The sequence below is a fragment of the Palaemon carinicauda genome, chromosome 17 (assembly GCF_036898095.1).
Source record: "Palaemon carinicauda isolate YSFRI2023 chromosome 17, ASM3689809v2, whole genome shotgun sequence".
In the NCBI taxonomy this organism is placed as follows: Eukaryota; Metazoa; Arthropoda; class Malacostraca; order Decapoda; family Palaemonidae; genus Palaemon; species Palaemon carinicauda.
The window spans coordinates 68,832,292-68,844,328 of NC_090741.1; the positions used below are offsets into that span (position 1 = coordinate 68,832,292).

Consider the following 12,037-nt stretch of genomic DNA (forward strand, 5'->3'; position numbering starts at 1 on the left):
AATTACATATGATGATGAAATTAACCTTAATCTAAATTTCGGATTTCACCAGCCTGAAGTTAAATCTACATTGTTATTATTCCTTCTGGGAACCGAAAAGAGGTAAATGGTTCACGTTTTTCCAACGTAAAATAATAATTTAAGAGTTTTTAAATTATAAGAAATATGATATCAGATTGACATTGGAATTTGAGACGAGGAAGTGTCGCTTATATAACGGCAGTTCACGATTGGGTAATTAAGAGAGAGAGAGAGAGAGAGAGAGAGAGAGAGAGAGAGAGAGAGAGAGAGAGAGAGAGAGAGAGAGAGAGAGAGAGATTGTTACATAACGAACATCCTCTGCCCTCCAGTTATAACGTTACAACGTATCACTTGCGGAGACTACCTCCTAAGCAGTTCCAGTAATTATGGGTCTAGTTCCACCTTGGCTGCAAATCTACGGGGCGAATCGAGACCGGATTTTAACCGTTATTTTCTCTCACGATTTCATTCCCGTTTGGCTCACGGTTTTGTGCGATCTGTAATCATTACAGAAAATATTCGAATCGTATCCACTTTTTTGCCTTTTACTTTATCTCCGTCCATGGTTTATTTATCACAACAGTGGCACATCTACTGAACGGTCTCCCCGGTCCTAGGCCGATTCTCAATAAATCAAATCTTATTATTTTTTTTTCTTTTACTTTTACCCTCGACGGACAAAGTGAAAAGGTAAATTTATCATAGAAGTCGATTAAGTTTTCTGTAGTTTGAGTTTAAAGGTTTAAAAGGCCGCTCATGAATGGCAGAGGCAAGGGACAGTGAAATTGCCCTATCAAGCAGGACAATGCCCTAGAGACTCCATATATACATATGATCAGTGCCCAAGCCCCCTCTTCACCCAAGCTAAGACCAAGGAGGGCCAGGCTACTGCTGATGACTCAGCAGAGAGACCTTTAGGCTCCCCCAAACATCCCATCATTAGCTCACAAGGATGGTGAAGTCGCAGCGACCAAAGAAACTAACGAGTTTGAGCGGGACTCGAACCCCATTCTGGCGTTCACCAGTCAGGGACGTTAAAACATCGGCCACCACCACAACTGATAAAATTCAACTTGAAAATAAACTAACTTTAAATGTTGATGCACTAAAATCGTTATTAGCTTATAACTTTCTAAAACAAAGAAATTCTTTTTTTCTCTGTGTGAACCTTAGCGTCGAATGTTCTCGGAGCCCCCCGGCACCTGGTCTCATGGCCTTAATTATTATTATTATTATTATTATTATTATTATTATTATTTGCTCAGCTACAACCCCAGTTGGAAAAGCAGGACGCTATAAGCCCAGGGGCTCCAATAGGGGAAATAGCCCAGTGAGGAAAGGAAAGGAGGAAAAATAAAATATTTCAGGAACTAACATTAGAATAAATATTTCCTATATAAAATATATAAACTTAAACAAAGCAAGAGGAAGATAAATAAGATAGAAAAGTGTGCTTGGGTGTACCCTCAAGCAAAAGAACTCACATCCAAGATAATGGAAGACCATGGTACAGAGGCTATGACACTACCCCAGACTAGAGAACAATGGTTTGATTTTGGAGTGTCCTCTTAGAGGAGCTGCTCACCCGCTAAAGAGCCTCTTCTACCCTTACCAAAAGGAAAGTGGCCACTGAACAACTAAAGTGCAGTAGTTAAGCCCTTGGGTGAGGAATTGTTTGGTAATCTCAGTGTTGTCAGGTGTAGGAGGACAGGAGAATCTGTATTCTGTAAAGAATAGGGCAGACTATTCGGTGTATGTGTAGGCAAAGGGTAAATGAACCGTAACCAGAGAGGAGGATCCAAAGTAGTAGTGTTTGGCCAGTCAAAGGACCCCAAAATTCTCTAGCGGTAGTATCTCAACGGGTGGCTGGTGCCTTGGCCAACCTACAACCTATAATTCTAAGCAATCACATTAAAATGAACATAGAAAATAAGAAATAAATCCCTAGACATTCAGATTTTCATCGGCTTCATGCCTTAGTAAAAAACATACTCTTAAACCATCAGACTATTTGTTTCTTTTCCATTAACCCATTATTTTGTCTCATATTAATCTATTATTTTCTCTTTTCTAGACCGAAGAACAGATGGCCGCTCAAGCTAAGATATTTGCTGACAGAGAAGCTGCCTTGGATGCATTTTGTGAGCAAACAGAAGATAAGCCCTCTTTTCTTCACAACATTTCGGATGTCCATGCAAATATTCGCTGGGTCCCCAAGCATAATCTGATTTGGTGTCCAGTTTATAAGGTAAGTAATTGAGAAGTGGCTTCGAGATGACTGGTGTTGTTGAGTCCTATTCAGTAGCCTACATATAACTACCAACCATTATTGGTAGTCCCATAGTATTCCTAGGCCTATATTTTTTATAAGTATTTTTTTATTGCTACCGTATTCACTCCTTCAAATTTTACTCTAGAATACATTAAATGAAGTTGTAAACTATCATTCAGAAATTATTGGGCGAACAACCAAAATGCTCCATTTGTGTACAGTTTGGTTCATTCAGTAGAACTTCAAAAGTTTAAAGTTGGAGCAAATGCTTTTTTGTTGACCAGGCGGACATGAGTCTTTTATAGTTTATTTATGACATATTTGTTTTTGATGTTGTTAATAGTTTATATATGACATGTCTGTTTTGACGTTTTTACTGTTTTTAGAATGATTTATTGTTAATTTGTTCTCTTCATTTATTTGTTTCCTTATTTCCTTTCCTCACTGGGCTATTTTTCCCTGTTGGAGCCCCTGGGCTTATAGCATCTTGCTTTTCCAACTAGGGTTGTAGCTTGGATAGTAATAGTAATAATAATAATAATAACTAAGAGAGTTTTCTTGATGAAAATAGACTTGGTGTAACTAAGATTCTAAGCAGAAAGCTTCAGAATTGTTCATTTAGATGACCCTGTTGTAAATTTACAATTTTCTGATCATAAATTTAGACTTGCTTCCGGAACTAGTCCTAAGTTACTACATAGTCCAGCCCATTTAAGAAACTTCCTTGTCCATCACAGGCAGGCTCTACAACATGGATGACTAACCTCCTCCTTCTAGCTGGAATTAAATCTACCAACAGCAGCTTACACAAGCAGGTCAGGAAGCTCTACCCTCCCCCAGAGGACCTAGAAGAGAGACAGAGGCTTCTGGACACGTCCATGAGAATGTTGATTGTAAGGCATCCTCTGGAACGCCTCCTTTCGGCTTACAGGTAAGCACAGCCTCTTGTTGCAGATGTCCAAAATTGCAGACAACAATTTGGCAGTGAAGACAGATGCTAAGTGCTGAAGCTTAAATTGGAAATACATTAATTTTAAATGTTCCAGCCAGCTTCTAAAGCTCTCTGTGTCAAGGGGGGGGGGCGCTCCCCAATGGAATCATTATATTATAGACTAGAGCAGACACTCGGTAGAGCACATACCTTCACCACCATCACTTTTGTCACCTAGAAAACTGATGATGGTGTGGGTATTTAATTCCAAAAAATATATCACAAAATAGGGAATTGAATTATGCCCATTTTGTCACTAGTTTCATGCAAATCAGATAATACGTTAAAGACATTTTTTTTTACCTTTTCGGGACCTTGACCTTGACTTATGACCCAATCACTCCCAGAATCTAATCGAATTGTCCTTGGATCATGGCCACCAATCATCCTACCAAGTGTCATGAGATTACGTCAAATCATTTATGAGTTATGCTAATCACAAACACACAGACAGGCATACAAACAAATACAAACACAAACAAGGGTAATGACGTCATATATGTTGTATATACTGTAAAAAGTAGGGAATTGAATTGTGAACATTTTGGCACTAGTTTTATGCAAATTGGTAAAAACTGATCACTATATAGCAAAGACATGTTTACCCTTTCGTGACCTTGACTTTTACCTTTTGACCCAATCACTCCCAAAATCTAATCAATTTGTCCTTGGATCATAGCCAATCTTCCCACCAAATACTATGAGACTCGGTCAAATAGTATTTAAGTTATGCTAATCACATACAAGCACACACGGCTATCAAAACAACATTTGCAGCAACGGAGTTAGCGAAGCTAATAAAGTTTCAATCTGCTCCTGCTGGGTAGCCGCCTATGTGGACACTGGCTTCAGGCCAGGCCCACCAGATAGGCCATCATATCCTGCAAGTATTCGGTTGATGACTTTTCCGTTACTGTGCTTTAAAAATTCCCTTTGACGATCCTTTTAGGAATTTAGGGTAACCCACTATTTTATTCTTCTGGTTTGTGAGTTGTTCGCTCACTATTGGTCTTTTTCTTATAAGAAATTAAGTTTTGTTAAACATTTAGAGTAAAAAATGAGTTGTAACGACATCAGTGCAACGCTTGCATTAAAGGTTAAAGGTGTCTGGTTTCAGTTACATCAGAATAGATGCTCACCAGAACGTCAGCCGGGCAAGCCCAACCCCACCACTGTGGTGCCCTACCACAGCAGTAGCCTCCCCAGTAAACAGCTTAAACTCACGGCCCTGGGCGGGGATCGATCTCTTGCCACGCGAATGCGAGGCAAACACGTTACCACTGTACTAGCCAGGAGGCTATAATAAAGACAGTTTTGTCGAAACAGTGTTGCAGTGATAGAATAAATGAAGGAGAAAAAGAACAGTTATATTTTCTTTAACCAAAGGCTACAGAAAATCTAAAGCTGAGAACATACGAGGATTCCTGTAAAAATTACGAAGAAACACATTCAATGAAAATTATATTAGAGGGAAGCTGTGTCCCAAAAGTATAATATTTAGATTTTCTGTAGTCTTTGGTTAAAAAAATAAATATAACGTCTTTTTCTTCTTCATTTATTCTATCACTGCAACAGTTTCAACAAAACTATGCCTTTATCAAGGGATTACTGATCAACGCAATTTCACAATTCTTTTTATATATGAGATTCAACTAAAATTACAATTAATTATTTTGAAATTATATTCTATAGAAAGTGAAAAATAAAAACAAAAATATTTCAAATTTCAGAGATCCTTGGATTGCAAAGAGGATAATGGCTGACTATATAGGCCTACTTATACGCACATCTTTGTAAGCTAAGGTGGTGGTAGATGATGAGATTTTCCCGCATTAGTTTTTGAATTTCGTTGAACTTCATCACAGCCTCTTCTATCACGATATTTGAATATCCGTTATTGGTTGAGTTGTCGAATTCGGTTTAGTCCGTCGTCTACGTTTTTGCAAGATGTACTCTATGTGAATGTTCTTTTGACGTAAGCACTTATTACAGACTTTTTGTAAGTGTCGGGACATTCACCACTAAAATTGAAGCATCTCACCTAGTCGGTTGGTTTAGCGTACACCGTTGTCTTGAATTGGTATGTAACATCTTTTCTAATAACAATTTCTAGTGGAGTCTATATATTTGTATCTACATAAGAATACCCAAAGGTGAGGGAAGAGCAGTTCATTCACCCATCTTAATATTCATGGCGCAATATTTTCTCCGTACAATTTATCATGATATAACTTTATTTGGACTCCCCGAGGCCAGTTCCCAAGAATCCACCTTGAAGAAGTAGCCTTGTGTGTGGTCTGCTGTACTTAACTATTGCAGAAGAAAGTTTCAAAATTGTATTAAGTTTCATAACCTCTGTTCCATAGTCTTCCATTGTCTTGGGTTAGATTTCTCTTGTTAAGGGTATACTTGGGCACACTATCTTATTTGTCTTCCTCTTGTTTTTTTCAAGCTTTTATAGTTTAAATATGGAAGATCAATTCTAATGTTGCTACTGTTCTCAAAATATTTTATACTAGTTTTCCATTACTCCTGTAAATTATTAATTTCAATATCTCCTTTTCTCACTAAGCAATTTTCTCCCCGTTGGAGCCCTTGGGTTTATAGCATCCTGCTTTTCCAACAAGGGTTGTACCTTAGCTAATAATAATAATAATAATAATAATAATAATAATAATAATAATAATAATAATGAAGATTTCAGTAGCTTTTTACTATAATATAAAATCAAAGACTTGCTCTCAGGTGAGTGTGGATACCTTACGTGGTGAAAGGGTTTGTGCATCGCCATGATCAGCAAAGCTGTACTGGTCAGGGACAACCATACTAGGTTGGTTTGCAGTGAGCGATCAGAAAAAAATCTCTCATCACCAATCCGCACTAGCCACCGTTGTGATGAAAACTGCCCAAACTTGAATAAGAAGATGTCTGGGGCCTTTGTTCTGCAGTGCACTAGAAACAGTTGCATTTGTTCCAGTTCTTGTTGAGCAAGTATTCACTGAACAGTTACAAGAGTTACAGTTAGAGTTTTAGGTGTTACATAAACTATTAATTCTATGAACAGATAAAAAGTTGTACTGTATCAATAGAAAGACACTGAACTGTTTAACTAAATCCTTAAAGGATCCTATAGCTCTTTAATGATGGAATCCCATCGGGGAGTTGATGACTTGACCTACCTACTACCTTAAGTATAAATGACTCTTATTCATAATCATCTTTTATTAATCACTTTTCAAAATTAGGAAGAAATTAGAAGGCCTCGTTACCTCCGTCGACGAAGTTGGGAGGAGGTTATGTTTTTGTCCTTGTTTGTTTGTGAACTACTTCCTGGCCACAATTTTACTCGTAGAGTAGTGAAACTTTCAGGGCTTAATTGTTATGTTGAGACGCGGAAGTGATTCAATTCAGAAAGTCCTAGGTCAAAGGTCAAGGTCGAGCAAAAGATTGGCAGAATTAACCTTGAGCTAAGCTGATTTCAAGAAATAAGCTGCCGTGGCACAAGTCTGTACTCTCAGAGTGCTTGTCTAGTTCCTCCTGTTAAAAGTTTCAGATATCCTCTTGGTTTTTACATATATATTGCATTAATATTCCTCACTCTAAAGACATTATTCTATTTGAAACTAGGAAACTATTTTTCATTTCCAGTAGATTTTTGAAAATAAACAGAACCATGCTCCTATTTCAGGGATAAAATGCTCCGGGATAACCAGTTCCAGAAGGTGTCTAACCTTGTGAAAACCGGATACTCTGATCCCAGCGCAAAGGAAGATGATGCTCACCCAACTTTCCTCCAGTTTCTCAAGTACATCAAAGACATCATGAAGAAATTCTGGTAATCAAGGGGAGAGAGAATGTGTCTGTTTATGATAAACTAATTGGCATTATTGAAATAAAATAAACATTTGAATCAGTAGAACTTCAAAAGTTCAAAGTTGCAGCATATGTTTTTATGTAGAACAGGCTAACACAGGTCTTTTTATAGTTTATATATGACATATCTGTTTTGGCGTTGTTAATGTTTTTAGAATGATTTACTGTTAATTTGTTCTCATTATTTATTTATTTCCTTATTTCCTTTCCTCACTGGGCTATTTTTCCCTATTGGAGCCCTTGGGCTTATAGCATCTTGCTTTTCCAACTAGGGTTGTAGCTTGGCTAGTAATAATAATAATAATATCATCTCTTATTCTATGACTAGTGTACGCGACCTGTCAAAATGACGGTTAGATATTTAGACATATGCACATACATAGATTCAACCCTTCCCACCCCCTCCCCCGTTCCTAACTACAACTACCTGTCATCAGGGTATGGCTTCTCCCTCTCCCCCTAACCGAGGGAACAGGGAGAGACCGAGTAGTTATATGTCTGTCCATGCCACTGAGCGTGACTGGAAAGAAATATATATTCATATATATACTGTATAGCCAGACACTTGCTCTTTATTACTTAGTGGAGATCCTAATCGTGTAGAAACCCATTTGATGCTGCATCCACACAGGTAACGATTTGGCCGGTACTGGCAGAAAAAAAACTGAAGCTGTAATGTACAAATCATTAATTCACTGAGACTGATGCTGATGCTTCTTGGATTGGTCTCATTAGAAACAATTAATTTTAGAGTCGAGCTTCAATCCACTCCTGCCCACACTAACTGAATCCCTACTTGCGAGGACACAGGTGCTTTGTCAGCAATTCGGGTGGTTTAATAAGGAGTGGGGTGAAGCATGAATTTAAAATTTACTGAAACTAATGAAACTGATCATCCTAGCTTCTCTTTGACCCTCTGTGTGAACAGTCTTTTGGAATCAGCTTATTTCAAATTCAAGCTACAGGTGGCTACTGCCTGCACCTGCCAAATTTACCACTTTTGCAGATACAGCCTTAGCTTAGAATTAACCTCTCTGTTTCAGCTATGCTTTATCAGTCAGTACTACAAGTCAGTTAACATGTACTTTCTTATTTACCCCTGTAGGAATTCTGAAGGTAAATCAAGAGTAAATCCTCACTGGCAACCAGTTTGGTGGACTTGCGGACCCTGCCAAATCAAATATGATGCCATAGCTCATATGGAAACCCTCATGGTAGACCAGGAGTACATCATAAGGAAAGCTGGTCTCAAAGATTTGGCTATCAACGCACATACACATTCATCTAAGTAATATATTTGTCTATGCTGTTATTTCCAGTTTAATCTTTTATTTTGCTATACATCTTGATTTCGTTTGTCTATTATTTTCCCATTTAGAAATTTTCTAAACTTTATTTTGCTTAGTTATTGTCACCACATCTGATTTTCTTGAGGTGTGTCTGTACTGTAAAGTATGTCCTGAATCATAACAATCATGATATTATATTTTCCCATATATAACTACAGTATATACTACATTACAATAAAGTAATTGGCGTTGAAGTTGCTATAGAACCGTTACTCTGCCAGGATCTCTTCAATTACGTTATCGATTGCTAATTTCTTAATTATCTTTTTTTTTATCTATTTGCAGTCTTGACTCTTACAATGGAACCAACCAGGCCACTCGAGATTACTTCAGCCGTATCCCCAAAACGCTGATCAAACAAGTATCGAACCTGTACAGACACGACTTCCAGTTGTTTGGGTATACGCCAGAGGAGTACATCAAAATGGGGACTGATTAGTTAAATATGATATATATTTGGAGTGCTCTTCCGCTAAAAATAATTTTTGCCTAACTCTCAATTCTCCTACCTTTGGGAGACATCAATAACCGGTGATGTTATGATGCCAGATAATTACCAATCTTTCAAGAGATATTAGGTCCGTGATTCCCTTCAGGGCTTCACTCCACTTTTATTTACTCTACCTTTCTTTCACCCTATATGTGATTAGGACATTTGTTTGCCTTTCCCAGAAGTCCTTCCTTTAAGAAAAGACTTATGGGAACTCAATAATAGTTGATTTGAGACATAGGTCTGCATGCTGAGTCACCAGGAACCAATTCCCTATCAACCCGGGTCCTAGTTGGTGGGTATAATCCATGGATGCTGACCAGATGTTAAGATGTTCGGGCTCTTGTAATTTGTCTAACATCGCAATGACACATTCTTTGCCTCTGCTGTTCGGAAGTGACCTTCACTAGCCTTAAGAGCATCATTTTTTCATCAAAATTGAAAAGAGATTATGTTTTACTGAAAACTATTTCCAAGAGTCCTAGTAAATTATCAGTTGATATTTGTTTACTTCTAGACAAATTGAGGTTCTGTTTACTTCCAGAAAAAAATCAGGGCCTGTTTACTTCCTGACAAAATGTAGGTTTGTTTACTTCCTGACAAACTAAAGTTTTGTGTAATTCCTGATTTAATGTAGGTCTGTTTACTTCCTGACAAACTGAGGTTCTGTTTCATTCCTGATTTAATGGTCTGTCTACTTCCAACTAAAGGATCTGCTTATTCCAGACATGAAGAGGCACATTTGCTTCCTGACCAAATCGAAGTCGGTTTGCTTCCTGACAAATTTGAGGATTTGAATGCTTTAGGACAAAATTTAGCTTTTTTTTTTTTTTTTAAGTAAAAAAGGGGTATACTTCCTGTGGAAAATCAACTCTACTTAATTTCTGTTATAATTAGGGTCTGTTTAATGCCTGACATAATAAGATCTGTTTACTCTTTGACAAAAATGGATATCTGTTTATTTCCTGACTAAATGAGGGTCTTCTAACTCCCTGACAAACATAAAAGTAAATTTATATTTACTTTTTTAGGGGGAAAATGTGTCTGTATACTCCATGACAAAATGATGTTCTATTTTCTTCCTGGCGAAAATATAGATTTGTTTGCCTTTTCAGTCAAGCGAGATTTTTTTTTTTTTTAATTTATTTTTTTTTTTTTTTTTTTACTTCCTTGTAAAATTTAGGTCTGTTCATTTGATGAAAATGAGTGGTTTTGCTTCCTAGGCAAATAAAATGTATGTATATAAATATTGTCAAAAAATTTTAATTTTTACATCTTGGCAAAAATGAGTCTTGTTTATTTCCAGACAAAATGTATGGTCTGTTTACTAATTTGAAAAAAAAAGATATCTGTTTACTAACTGACAAAATGAAGGTCTGTTGACTCCGTGGAAAAAAAAAACACAGTTAAACTTCTTTACTTCTTGACAAAGAGGTTTTGTGCATTCCTGACAATAATATGGACCACTTTACTCCTCATAAAGAAGAAGGACGTGTTTTTGTCTCTATCATTACTAACTAAGCTACGATCTTAGTTAGAAAAGCAGGACTGTAAATCCAAGGTTTCCAACACGGAAAATTGCACAGTGAGGAAAGGAAAGGAAATAAGGAAAAAAATGTATGCCATGAATGCTGTGGATTTAATTTAATCTTTCGTTTGCAATTGCATAGATTGGTTTGCTTTTACTTTCTATGAAAAATTAGGATCCGTTTACTTCCTACTGAAAGGGACTGTTTTTCTACTCAATTGTCTCTTTATACAAATCATATGGATTTGATACATATCAATTTTCCCCTTCTAAACTGAGGGAAAATCTTAAAAGAACCGTGACTCGTCCTACTAATGTCCTTTCCTCCCTCTAAAGGTATAGGCCTATATATTAAATTTTCCTCGATTACATTTGGATTGACTTATAGGCCTATTTATTAAAAGTTCCATGATTAAATTTGGATCGACTTATAGGCCTATTTATTAAAAATTCCATGATTAAAATTTGGATTGACTTAAGTCCTGCCAAAAGTGAAGGCCTATTTATTAATTTCCAATCAAAGTGAAAAGATAGGAAAACTGTCTCTAATTTATAGAGACTTCATTTCTATATTGAATCATGTTGATTCGTCTAGTCCTCTTTTTTCCCACTGAAAATAAGATTTTTGGTATTTTCTAAATTCTCGGTAGAAAGTTAAGATCAGTTCACTTTCCCATGAAGTCAAATATCTAAGGGAAAAGATGGGAAAATTAAAAATTGTCTCTGTTTTATAGGGACTTATCTCTATATATGGATCATGTTGATTCGTCTAACAATTTTTTTTTCCTCGGAAAATAAGCATATGATATTTTCTAAATTTCAACAGAAAATTAATATCAGTTCACTTTCTCAATAAATCAATTAGCTATTTATTTTCCTCTAAAATTATTTTGTGTCTATCAATATCTGGGATCCGTTTATTTCTTACTAAAAATGAGCCTCTCAATTTCCATATCAAATTCAAGATCTTTCATAATCTTCATCCACTAGGGTTGTGGTGGCTGATGTGGTAACGTCCCTGACTGTTGAATGGCAGACTGGGGTTCAATTCCCACTCAAATTCATTAGTTTTTTTTGTCGCTGCAATCTCACCATCCTTGTAAGGTAAGGATGGGGGATTCGGGGGAGCCTATAGGTCTGTCTGCTTAGTCATAATAAGCCATTGCCTAGCCCTCCTTGGTCCTAGCTTGGGTGGAGAGAGGGCTTTGACGGTGATCATAAGTATATATGGTTAGTCTCTAGGACATTGTCCTACAAGATGGGGTAATGTCACTGTCACTTGCCTCTGCCATTTAGGAGTGGCCTTTAGACCTTTAAACACAAGATTAAGGATATGTTCGATTCCTAATTCAATTATTTACATTTTTTCACTTACAGCGTTGATGTTGGATTTGTTTCATTCATACTCAGTGTAAAAGTCTTCTTACTCTTCCAAAAATTAGACCCTGTTTCCTTCGTGCTCAGAGAAAAAGTCTTCTTACTTTTCTAAAAATTAGAATCTTGTTTCCTTCGT

General features: G+C 36.8%; 1 protein-coding gene across 3 annotated transcripts in view; it reads left to right on the forward strand.

The window, feature by feature from the left end:
* LOC137656124 (carbohydrate sulfotransferase 10-like) overlaps positions 1–10,005 on the forward strand; it is a 44,245-nt gene extending 34,240 nt beyond the window's left edge. For all 3 annotated transcript variants that reach the window (XM_068390301.1, XM_068390302.1, XM_068390303.1), the window contains 5 exons: positions 2,096–2,269; positions 3,031–3,224; positions 6,973–7,119; positions 8,263–8,445; positions 8,792–10,005. In XM_068390301.1, the coding sequence (XP_068246402.1) occupies positions 2,096–2,269; positions 3,031–3,224; positions 6,973–7,119; positions 8,263–8,445; positions 8,792–8,945 (852 nt within the window). In that variant the 3' untranslated portion in view covers positions 8,946–10,005. The remainder of the gene's footprint in view (positions 1–2,095; positions 2,270–3,030; positions 3,225–6,972; positions 7,120–8,262; positions 8,446–8,791) is intronic.
* The last annotated feature ends 2,032 nt before the right edge of the window (positions 10,006–12,037 follow it).